A 13,088-nucleotide genomic window follows, 5' to 3' on the forward strand; every position below is an offset into this window, starting at 1 on the left:
TGCTCCAGGAATTAATTTTTTGCAAGATTTTATTCTCGACAAGTCAAATGGAAAAGAACAAGTTAAAAAAGAGGAAACACTTTAAATTACATTCATGGGCTTTTGTTTGAAAAAATGCTGTTTTTATAACCAAGACATCTTCCCAAAGTGATTTCAAGTATTTATAGAATTCAAAATTTTATTAGGAATAAATACTATAATAGTTCCCTGTAGAAAAGATGTGAAAACTGACCCAACAAAGTGTTGGCAATGGTATGTTTTAGATTTTTTTTCATAAGTACTATTCATCCCCCAAAACTGTGATAAATTAAGTAGAAATCCCAATGGTCTGTAGAAAAAAAGATGTTATCCTAAATTAGACTTGCAATCTGAATGTATATAAAAATACTGATCTGTCAGTTAAAAAAATTCAAGGACAGAGCTTACAACAGTGAACTTCCTTTTGACAATCTGAGATAGTAGATTCTTATTTACTATTTCTGGTGTAGTGACTAAGTTTTTTCTTTTGGTGTAAACTTAACATAGGCTGGTGTTTTGTTCTTAAATGATTCTAGAGGACAGTATGTGTACAAGCATGCACTCACACAGTCATAAACACAGATGACATAGTATTTACCTTGTGTAACTCCAAACCCCGTGCTGGGTGGCTCCTCTTTCAGCACATACAACTGGCAAACCCCACTACCCTCAGACTCAATGTGTGCAGGCTTAGTTAAAAGATATTTCCTGCAAACAAACAAAACATCTAGCTTAAGTGAAATTTTTCTTTTTCTAATAGTCGTAAGGCCAGACTAAGAAAAATTAGATTCTCTTCAGCCTCTTTTTTATAGTTCCAGTATAATTTGAAGTTTTAGAGTTTCATCATGAATTAACAAATAACTTCTCAACACTGTGTTAAAGAGCAGTGCACAACAGCAATACAGTAATGAATGTGAAGCAAAAATCCAGTGCTTCCTATAAGAGAAAGGGTTGTGGTGGGGGAGAGGAAAGCAACTCGAATGGGGTACACTCTTATTATCATGTAGCCCTCTCTTGATAAAACTCTTTGATCAGCCAGGAAGGGGGAGCATAAGTTCTGATTTGTGATCAGCTAAGAGACAGATGCCCTCACAACTGAAATCTCCTTGATCTACTTATTTTTAACATTTCTAAAATATGGATGTATATATAGGCAGAAATCCTCTGCAATGAGCTACTTCTGCTTGTCAGCAGAGGGGCAGAAAGAGTCTGCACTGAGCTAGTGGAGTTGTGCATGAGGGAAGGTGCTCAAAGTTGACACTGTCTTTCATCAAGAACTGCACAGTCCGATGGGTCAGAAAACAAAAACATAAACATAACCACATCCAACCCAGAATACACAAGATAAAAAGAGAAAGAAACTTCTAAGGTGTGAATTTACAAAAAGGCGACAGCTCTAAGGATGGAGACTGTGGCTCTTCGAAGGGAAAATCTACTTTGAAGTATCTCCAGTTTGGCAAGAATACAGTGAATTCTCAATGTACAAATAGGAAAAAGCCCAAATAAATATGGATCATACGAAAAAGTCATGATTTTTTAACTGTTAATTTCAATGCCATTTTCTGAGAAGTGACATTTATTTTTTCTCCCCTCCTCACTTCTTATAAGTCTCATATATAGAGATGCTGCCAAACACAGAAATTGCTAAAAGATAGACACGGGAAAGACAGAACAGTAAAGATGATGGATAATTGATAAATAAGATTGAGCTATAACATACTCCATGATACACTATATAAAGCCACTCACTGATTTGTTTTGCTCTCCACCAGAAGCCATTTGTCCTCTGCTACAAGGAAAACTGTCTTGAGATTGATGGGAAGTGAGATGGTGTGAGTTCGCCCTTCTAGAACATCCAGCACAGTCAGGCTGTTCCTGGAAAAGGAGAAGAAAACTGTATCTGAAAGGAAATGGTGAGGATAATGGTTGAGTAATCTGGCATAATCATTTCATGATACATTATGCAACCCGTAAATAGAATGTTTTTAAGACTGAGTAATAATGTAGAAAAATGTTAATTGAGAAAAACAGATATGCAAAATTCTAAACTATGTCAGGGTGTGTATAAGTAAAAATAATGGAAAGTAGTGACCATTGCCATGTTAGTAGTGGCTATGTCATAGAATTGTGAGCATTAGCTTTTCTTATGTCTGTTTCTCAGTATTCTGCAATGTGGGCAAAGTTACTTTTATATTAAAACATTCATAATTTGGTTACATTCACTTTATAGTAAACAAGTATAATCAAAACAGGAAATAGAATGGGCCAAATAAGAACTTCAGTTTAAATCTTCTCTAATAAAGAGCTCACCCTTTTTCTTTGTAGAATACCAGCCAGTTTTTGTGTGAAAATTCTTTACACATTTTATAAGTTTCCTAAAGACAAAACAAAACAAGATATTCACATTAAATGTGTCATATACAGACATGTCTCTCTTTAGCCACTTCCCCTTAAATAAAATAAAGTTCTTCAACTTGTAAAACATGTAATTCTCAAACAAGCTATCTATTTATCTACTCTAAGACTCTTATGGTAAAATGGATTAAACTATATATCAAAATTTACTGTGAACTATATACTAAAACCTCTTCAGAATAAATTTTTAAAAACAATACCAAACATTGTTAAGAAATAACAGGCTATCTGATGATTAACCATGGAATTTACACCATAAAATAAACACATGGGAAACACTTTGTTTCTTATATTAGGAAACATTTATGACATTTTAAAAAATAACTTTTTTCATAGTCTTTTAAGACCTAAGTATGTTGACTTGCAGGACAGAGGGTAAACCTTATTTTAAAACCATTATTTTTTTCTGAATGGCAGAATAAATTCTCTTGTGTTGGCCTAAACTATTTACTTACTAGTTTAATTTAGTTAATAAACTAAAACACGTATTTGTCTAGTAGAGGAAATTAGGTAGCATACTCACAGTTTTATCATATAAATCCAAAACATAACTACATAACTGGAAAACAGGTTAAATTGACTTCATGATCAGAAATTTGTTAAAAATACCATATCCAAATACTTATTAATTTTCTCTTGTTAGTCCAGTCCTGGCAAATCTTCATGCAAGTATAATGTCATAAAAAGAAGTTATTGATATTTAATTATACACATATCTATGGTTATATATATCATGTTAAAATCTATATGTGCGTAACAGGAAATTCTCTTGTGCATTACAACAAACCAAAGGCACTTAAAGGGATGGGTATGCATGCATCTTTCTGGTTAGAAAGCTATAGAAATCCTTGGCAATTTGCTGGACAAATGTGGTGTTTCTTACAGCTTCTTCTTTGTTCCACCAGAAAGGTTTCTTAGATGTAAGTTTCTCTGAAGGGAGGATGAGGCGATGAAGGGCCCGGCCAGTGGTATCTAACAACAGGATAACATCACTCTGCAAATGATAAAAACAGTGAAAAGCTCAAGATTTGTTTTTTGTTTTTTTTTTTAATTTTTTAAAGCGGCAACCTCTTGGCAACCTGACAATGAAGGTTATAGGGATAAATCAAAACAAAGACAATATTGTAATACTTAAGAAATATCACAAAGACATTAAATGATTTTTCTTAATGAGGAATTTAAAATTGTTGGTGGTTTTATGAAGACATTTCTAAATATGTGATGCAGAAGGTATTCTCTTTAAATATTTTTATGTAACAACCATTCCCTTTTAAATATAAGCTAGTTGAACCATGATTCTGTTTTATTATCTAGTAATAAGGAAATTACAAAGATTGATGATTTTAAGAAGTTCATCTACCTGTACCAAAATTATACCTAGAGAATGCTCTGTTGAAAGCTCTCTTATATTGTGCATAATTAAATCTTACTTATCTTTTTCACAAATCCAGGTTCAATTTAGAAAATAGGTATAAAATAGATCTAAAGATGAGTTGGCAAGAAATACGCAGGACTCCAAGAAACTAGCTAGTAATGAGTGTTCCTTCATTTAGAAATTCACCAAGCTTGAAAGACCTTCATAACTGGTGCTATAATAAAGTACAAACAACAGATTTCTGCAGCATTATTAATCATAGCTATGCAATGATGTAATCTTTCAGTAATTAGGATATGTTTTTTAAGAAAATAAATAAACCTTATGTGTTGAAATATATGAACTGAAATACATGAAATAAAAACTTAACACTGAGAAAGCCAGAAAAAATTAAATATTTTAAAGGGATGCAAAGAAGTTGACTTTTTAGTTAAAATATAAAGAGGTTTGAAGATTAGACTAACAGGTTTGCAAAAAGGTACCTGCAAGTTATTTGTCAGACCTCATTGTTATGCAGGTGTCTTTTCTCTCTTTGTTTTATTTTATTTTATGTTTGGGGCTCCTCCAGTTATCCTAACTCTTGTGAACTTTTCATTTCAAGAAGAATTTCTTTTGGAGAAGATAAAGTCATAAAGCACACAAATAATTAATACAAACCTTGAAAAATATAGAAAACAATAAAATGTGAAGTGTTTGTTCATTTATTCCATAATATTTATTGAGGAGCTTATATTTAATATATAAAGAATACAACGATGAATTAATCATGACCCTTGCCTTCTGTCATATAATTTAGTCAGAGAAAGAAGAAGAAATGTTAAAAAATGAATGATTCATCTGCAAATCTAGCATCTCAGTGTGGTTTTAATTTTATTTTACAAGCTAATTTTATGGAAGTGCTCAAGAATTAAAATAGTATTTGCACCATATAACTCACTTCACACCATATACTCTGATTTTTAGATGTATTAAAAAATTTTACTGATCATGTTAACAAAGCTTTAATTTCTTTCATAAACATCACCCTTAGAATGCATCATTCTGTATGAGATATAATTCTCCATTAAGAATGTGTGTTAGAAATATTCTTTTAAAAATTAACATATAACAAGTATCATTCACCACTACTTGACAGTTTTGAAAATGGTAATGATACCTTAGAGTTTTCCTTAAGAAAAAAATAAAATTAAGTTAAAAATTTACAATCTCCATTCTAGATTAAATATTTTTTGAATAAGTATTTTTTGATGGAAGAAATCTTTCTTGTATAATAAATATGTACAACATTAAAATGAATTCTTAGTACTTAAGCAATTTGGGATAATATTAGCCTTTGTAAGCAAAAGGAAGTCCTAAAAATGTTTCATGCCTAAAAATGAGTAAGCATAAGAATAAGCAGTTGATTAAACAAATATGATCAAGTATAAAAATAAGTTAGTATCGTCTTCCATTTTTCTACCTTTTTAGGGTCTAATACTTATATATTCATAACATGGCATAAGTGAACTGAAAAACTATATCTTTCTAAGTGACAGAAAACACATATTTCCAGCCACTGCTGTATTTAGAATTAGTTTATAAGCAATTGGCAACATGAAGGAGTTCTGTTGCTCCATCCTTTTAGATGTTAATGGTTTCCTTCTGTAAATGACTAATGATAGATTCTGTCTGGTTTTAAAAATAGAATTTTGCGTCATACATGAGTACATGTAACTGTGGCTTTGGCACTCCTTTAAGGGGGGCAGGGAGGAGACGCAAGTGAGCAATTTTATTATGTTTGTATTTGACTGGGAGAAAAGTAACCTCTGGATGACCTCAATGTCCCTAAATCTGAAATTCTAAACTTTGTACAGATGTAATAAATAATCTCATGGGGAGTGGGGGAAGGGGAGGGTCTTTATTTTTAGGCATGGCAAAGTTTCCCTTTTCTTACTTGAGATTTTATTTTAGCAAGGAATTTTTGAACAACTTCTTAAACTAACCAGGGACATGCATCTGTAGCAAAGATTTATGTTAAAAAGACAAGGAATAGCCGAATTCATGGAAGTACTTTTCTACAATATTTTTGCTTCATTTTTAGTTAGGGTAGAATGAAGAAGAAGGAATTGATGGCAGTCTACTTATTTTTCATTCCACTAGAATTATTTATCAGTTGTTAAATTTCACAGCTCTGTGCTGTTCACATGGAATTGTACAGGTCTGACATCTTGACAGGGGTAAATTATAAAATAGTTAAGATACCCTCTCTGGGAAAAGAGAAGGCAGTTTAGAGGACAGGTAGAGAGGAAGTATACAGACAAGGTGTGCAGGTCTGCTCAGGGTTCCGAAGCAGTTTTCTGGAAAACTTGAAACTGTGGCCAAAGGGATAAGCAAGGCAGCATATAAGGAGGCAAGGTGCTGGCTATGGAAGTCAAGCACAGCTTCACAATGAAAATCAGATTTTCTTCCATGAAAGTAATTGAAATTAAACAGAGTATTAATTAGCAATGTTACCAAATAATTGGATCTTTTGAGAAAATAAAACTCTTGCTGAGAACCTACAAATCTGGCACTTTTATTAAAGAATTTGTGTATGTAAATTTGACAGTGAATTTGACAGTTGAAAATGTGGCAGGACTGTTTAAATAAATATTCCAAATGTAGTCTCATCCAAATTTGACTGACTTACTAAATTACAAACCACCAAGATATCATGTACCTTTTATGACAGATTGTTTTGGCTACAGAGTTAAATTCAATGGCATCGATACTTTGTTGAAAATCTATAAAGTAAAACCCTCATTCCAATTTTCAGGACATAAACTTTTATAAACAATATCTGGATATTTATAAATTCTGCTCCTAGGAGAAAGTAAAAGTAAAAATAAAAAAGTAAAAACAAAATCAGAAAAATACTTATAACTCAGAATTTATGATAATTTCTGGAGGCACGGACTAAAGTTAACGTTGACTTATTTCCTCAATGAACTACTGACATATTATGCAATACTTTTCTCTTGATTAGTGAAAGTATTATTTCTTGGTAGCACTTGCTCTTTAAATATTCATAAGTAACAACACTGCATTTAAAAAATATTTTCCTATTATGAGTACTTGTTAAGTTTTCAAACTAATCTTTTTCCCCAAATCTGTAGTGAGGGAGACAGTAGGTGATGTTTAATTCTGGTAGGGTCAAACCAATCTGCTGTGAATCTCAGTTCTACTATTTCCCTGCCAGACAAGTTATTTGAAGTCTGAGCCTCAGTCTTCTCATATGTAAATGTGGCTAAGAGCTACCCTCACTGGGCAGTTGGAAGAATAACATGAGTAAGTAAGCAATCTCTTACATGTTATGTTGGCAGCATTTAACAATTGATCCTTATCTTTGAGACATTCATCACTTGCATTCCTGGATAACACACTCCTCAGTTTATCCATCTACTCTACTGGTCACTCATTTTCAAACTCCATCATTGATTCTTCCTCATCTTCCTGATTTCTTAAAATTTTACTGCCCCAAGTCTTAGTGTTTGAACTTCTGTTCTCTACATTCAGTCCCTTGGTGAGTTCTTTCAGTCTCATGGCTTTAAAGAACATTTATTTGTTAATGAATCCCAAGCTGGTATATCCTGGTAGGAGCTCTCCATTGAACTCCAGTCTTATCATCTATGTGGATATTTAATGGACATCTCAAACTGAATCTAATATCATCTGAGCTTTCCTCCCAGATTCCTTCCCCATCTTAGTCAATGGCAACTTCAAGTTGCTCAGTCCCTAAATCTTACGGTTGTCCTTTACTCTCTCTCTGACCCCATATATTGGAATTGTTAGGAAATCCTGTTAGTTCTACCTTCAAAATATTTCTAGAATCTGTCATTGCTTATGAGCCCCATCCTCCTCCAAACCACCATGTCTCTTAACTAGTCTCCCTCATTGTGCCTTAGCACCTACAGACTATTCACACAGAGCACCCAGAGAAATCCTTTAATCATGCTAGCTTCCTGCTCAAAACCTCCTCCTGTCTTCCCCTTTTACTCATAGTCAGGATCCAGAAACTTCAATGGCCTACAAGACTCTACACCAGTGGTGCCCAACCTTTTTGGCACCAGAGACCAGTTTCGTGGAAAACTGTCCCATGACTGGAGAGGTGGGGTGGGGGCTGTGTGGGGGTGTGGGGTGGTTTCAGGATGAAATTGTTCTATCTAAGATCATCAGGCATTAGGTTCTTCAAGGAGCACACAACCTAGATATCTTGCATGCACAGTTCACAATAGGGCTCACGGGCCTATGAAAATGCAATGCTGTGGCTAATCTGACAGGAGGTGGAGCTCAGGCAGCAATGCTTCCTTGCCCACCACTTACCTCCTGCTGTGCGGCCCAGTTCCTAAGCCAATACTGGTCTGTGGCCTGGGCGTTAGGGACCCCTACTCTACACAGCCTGCTTCTCACCACCCCCTTCACTTTGCCCCTACTCCAACCCACAGTGTAACCTCTTTATCTCACCTCCTCCTGCTTCCCTCTTTTTTTTTTTTTTTTTTTTTTTTTTTTTTTTTTTTGAGACAGAGTCTTGCTCTGTCGCCCAGGCTGGAGTGCAGTGGTGCAATCTCGGCTCACTGCAAGCTCCACCTCCCGGGTTCACGCCATTCTCCTGCCTCAGCCTCCCGAGTAGCTGGGACTACAGGCACCTGCCACCACACCCGGCTAATTTTTTGTATTTTTAGTAGACACGGGGTTTCACCGTGTTAGCCAGGATAGTCTCGGTCTCCTGACCTCGTGATCTACCTGTCTCAGCCTCCCAAAGTGCTGGGATTACAGGTGTGAGCCACCGTGCCCAGCACTTCCCTCTTATTCAATCTTCCCCATTACACTTCTTTAAAGATGAAGAGGCATGTTTCTAGCCTCTGGGCCTTTAAACCTACTATTGCTTTTGTCTAGAACTCTCTTCTTCCAGATACCTGTTCTCCTCTTCACCTCTCTAAAATCTTTGTTTAAATATCCCCCTTTCAATTAGGCAATCCCTGCCTGCCTTGTTTTAAATTGCAATCTTCTTCCCTATTGTTTCTCACCTTCTAATTTAAGATATAATTACTTATTTTGCTTACTGTCTATCTTCCTACATCAGAATGTAAGCTTTTGAGGACAAGAGTTTTTGGGTATTTTTGGTCACTGCAGTATCCTCAATAGGAGGCACATGATATATATTTGTTGAATGAATAATATGCTTAGTGTAGTACTTGGTATATACTAGTTGATAATAGGTATACAAAAACATTAGGCTCCTTTCTACTGGTATTGTATAGATTAACTTAGACCTTTAGAATTCTCACTAATTGAAATCTGTCTTCGGATCTATATGTTTTGTTTGGAGTTATTTTTAGCCTGAGTCCGGGCATCTGTGCTTGTCACTAGTACAATCTTAGTGCACTAATCCATAGTAATGATGGACAGAACTTGAGCATCATTAGATACTGATGGATCTCACTGTATTCCATTTGGTGTATTTACATGGCTATCTCTACCAAAAAACGTCATTCAGGTCTCAGATAAAATGTCATCTCCTAAAAGGTGATATCTCAGCACTCTTTTTAATACGATTCACTTTCTCAATTCTTCCTACCCCATCCCCATCACTCCCTTGGACATTACTATGTTTCTATATGTAACAATTATCATTACCTGAAACTGGCATGTTCATTTGTTGGTTTACTGGTATATCTCCCCAAAGTGAGTGGAAGCTTCATAACAAAGAATCATCTGACCTCAGATGTCAATAGTGTTGAGGTTGAAAAACCCTGACTTACCTGTTTCTAGATTTATAGGTCATGTTGAAGTCTCTAGAGAAAGCAAGATATTAGCCTGCCTTTGTGGTACTGATAAAATGCAACTCCTGACCCATCCCCTCCAGCTCCTCTCCTTGATCATCATGAAAGCACATCTTTTCAGTTGTAGGTTTCTAATCACCCTTGCCTTTCATGTAAGTCATTCTTCACATCATTGTAGCCTGGTGTGCATTACCTGCTGCTCATGGAGAACCACTTGACCTTTGAGAGGACTTCCCAGCGGTGCCACTGTCATAAAAGGGTGCCAAATGCCATTGGCTGTTCTTGTGAAGATATCAAAAAAGTCCACAAAGAAGCCACTTTCCCCAGTCATATTCATAAAGTACAGGGAAGCAGGATTGCATGTAACGACATAGAGAGTATTTTGCTCATTTTCTGAAATGACAAAAAGGTGTTAATTTTGTGGCTGGCAACCAATTTTCTAGTTGGCCAAGAGGTCTAGTGAAAACTGAATCATGAATACACAGCTGGAACACGGAGTTGGAACTCAGCAGATGATTTGTATCATGGCTTGATTAGGCTGAAAAGACCATGACAAGCAACTTAGTTTCGACCCTAAATGTAGATAGGGTCACAACTATCTATCTGAAAAAAATTGATTATCTATTTGTTCCCCAAAGAATGTCATAATATCTTGTGATAAAACCATTAAATATTAAACAATCCTCAATGTCAGGAAATTCTTCCTTGTATGACAGTAATGTGCTTAGTGCTACAGTGAAGGTCTGTTCTCTTGTTGGTTCAGATGGACACCAGTTGGTCAACATCTTCTATCTGCTAATCTTGCATTTTCCAGACAGTTACTAGCTCTTTAAGATTTTCTAGCTGTAAATAAGTAATTCCATTTAAAAAATCTTAGCTCTATGGATCTTATTTTCCAAACTTTTGTTCATATTTAAGTATTTCTTACTATAAAATCTCTGTCTTTTCAATCTGGGTACCTAAGTCCATTTCCTTCCATTTGAAGAAGTCAGTGCTTCTTCAAAGTTTCAAGTGCCTCTGAATCACCTGGGGATCTAATAAAACTGCAGACTTCAGGAGGTTTGGGGTGTGGTTTCAGATTCTGCCTTTCCAACAAATTTCCAGGAGAGGCTAATGCTGCTGGTTTGAGGTCCCCCCTTTTGAGGAGCCAGGCTCTGGACTAAGTTTCTCATAATCTCTTATGTGGGAACCATTGAAGCAAGGGATTAAGCTACTTTTGCATAATAAATGGTATCAGCATCACCTATCACCCAGGTATCTATTTTACAGTGGTCATATTTTCCAAACCCCAAATTAAGACATGAGATACAACAATAAGATACGTCATTTAAATTTGGGACTACATCACGCCTGTAATCCCAGCACTTTGGGAGGCCGAGGTGGGTGGATCATGAGGTCAGGAGATCGAGACCATCCTGGCTAACACAGTGAAACCCTGTCTCTACTAAAAATACACAAAAATTAGCGGGGTGTGGTGGCGGGCGCTTGTAGTCCCAGCTATTCAGGAGGTGGAGGCAGAAGAATGGCGTGAACCTGGGAGGTGGAGCTTGCAGTGAGCCGAGATTGTGCCACTGCACTCCATCCTGGGCTACAGAGCCAGACTCTGTCTCAAAAAAAAAAAAAAAAATTGGGACTACCCTGAAAAATCGGGAACACATGTGTGTGTCTGTGTGCGTGCATGTGTACCATATCTATATATTATATATAATGACATATTATACATATCACACATATTATATATAAAGATACAGTAAATTTAAATAAATAAGCTAACTGATAAGAAACACAAGTCAACAGAAGGACTGAAAAAGACACACTTTTTTAGTAGACGATGCAAACTGTAGATGTTACAGTGTCAATTATCAGAACCACAGAATTTATAATTTATGGATCTTTTATAATGCTTCCATTATCAACACAAATAAGTTATAGTCAACATTTATTGAGCATCTTCCTGCGTAATATAGGGCACTGGGAATATAGTAAAAGTGTTAACGGAAATGTCCTTAATAAACTCATTAACTATTTTCTCTTTTTGCAGGCATTAAATGCAGTTCAGTCTTTGTCTTAAACATACAGATACAAGATTGACATTTATCTTTTACCAATTTTAAAAAACTGTATATTTTTAAAAGCACGTATTTTTATTTAAAATGGCAGATTTGTAGAATAAACTATATCAATAGAACTTATAGGCAAAAAACCAAGATACCAATTTTTGCCTCAACAATTCTCATCTTAGTCAAGTTAGAGACTCTCTCCCTTCCCCCAGCCACCACTTCTGTTTATATCACCTTAGTAACTGACAGCAGTTGAGGAACTTCTGCCAAAATGTACCCAGGGCCCACTGCATGAATCAGTAGGTAATGGCAACAGTCCAGAAGTGTGGATGCCAAAAATTCACATTCTTTATTTGCCATCCTTTACAATTAGAAGTTTAATGACTGCAAATCACTCCAGCCCTACTTTCATGGTTCATGTAATCACCAAACTGGAATCTGAGCCAAAAAACCCAATGTTTTTCCTTTTTATTTTTCCCTTCTATTTTTAGCACATGCCTGGGTGTGTTTAACTTTGTGCTACAATTGTAATGAGAAACAGACATATGCATACAAACTCAGCAGTGCTTACGTGGATTCCACAATAGCATTTTGTTAGGTTGTTAGAGGAAATTAGTTCTAAATTACATATAATTGCTATCCAATCCAAGAATGACAGACACCAAGTCTATCATAAACTTTTTGATGTCTAGAGATTATTTTAATCCCTCTTTTAAAAAAACATATGCAGTAAAGAAAGATCAAAAGAATAAGCGGACATACCATGTGATGTAGCAATGTCACAGATTATATTAACTTCATTCAGCGGTATTCTCCAGGAGGCACATTCTTCAGTAAAGTTTAGGGATCTTTCTTCATGTCTTTCTATTGGATACTCCTGTATATTTATAAGTGCTGGACCCTACAATAAAGCAGTTATCTCAGTGAAGACATTTTGGTTGTCACCAAAATGTAGAAAAGCTAAAGTTCTTCCAAAATATAAACTTTAAATTCAAGTATTTAATATCCTGCTCTTTTTTCAATTTATTGATAGGCTTAGTACTCATAACAATAATAATAATACATTTGCATTTATAAATGCTTTCACATATGCTATCTTATTTAATTTCTCACTTTTTCTTTTTACTCATGAAATACACCAGATGTAAAATCCCATAGCATTTCCATTTCTTCATTCCTTCCTAAGGCGAGAGCCAGTTTTGAACTCCAAGTCTCAGGACCCAGAGCTGTCCAAACCAGGAGAATAATTTGCAAATGAATGAGCCAGAGCCTGATACATTTCCATTGTGAAGAAGGATTTTTATGTCATTACACAGAAATGTAATGGTTAAACCTGGGTATTTTAAATTAAATGCAAAACATGTGGCATTTGAAATTTTTTAAAAAAACAAACTTACTGATAATCACTAGTGTTACTTA

At 35.3% G+C, this 13,088-nt stretch overlaps 1 protein-coding gene across 1 annotated transcript in view; it reads right to left on the reverse strand.

Annotated features, from left to right (window-relative positions):
* Positions 1-13,088, reverse strand: part of VWA8 (von Willebrand factor A domain containing 8) — a 380,985-nt gene that overhangs the window by 119,048 nt on the left and 248,849 nt on the right. The window contains exons 28-33 of the mRNA XM_015120969.3: positions 12,432-12,570; positions 9,803-10,002; positions 3,317-3,427; positions 2,329-2,393; positions 1,768-1,893; positions 617-726 (exon numbers count right to left, since the gene is read on the reverse strand). Coding sequence (XP_014976455.3) covers positions 617-726; positions 1,768-1,893; positions 2,329-2,393; positions 3,317-3,427; positions 9,803-10,002; positions 12,432-12,570 — 751 coding nt within the window. The remainder of the gene's footprint in view (positions 1-616; positions 727-1,767; positions 1,894-2,328; positions 2,394-3,316; positions 3,428-9,802; positions 10,003-12,431; positions 12,571-13,088) is intronic.

The sequence above is a fragment of the Macaca mulatta genome, chromosome 17, assembly GCF_049350105.2.
Source record: "Macaca mulatta isolate MMU2019108-1 chromosome 17, T2T-MMU8v2.0, whole genome shotgun sequence".
In the NCBI taxonomy this organism is placed as follows: Eukaryota; Metazoa; Chordata; class Mammalia; order Primates; family Cercopithecidae; genus Macaca; species Macaca mulatta.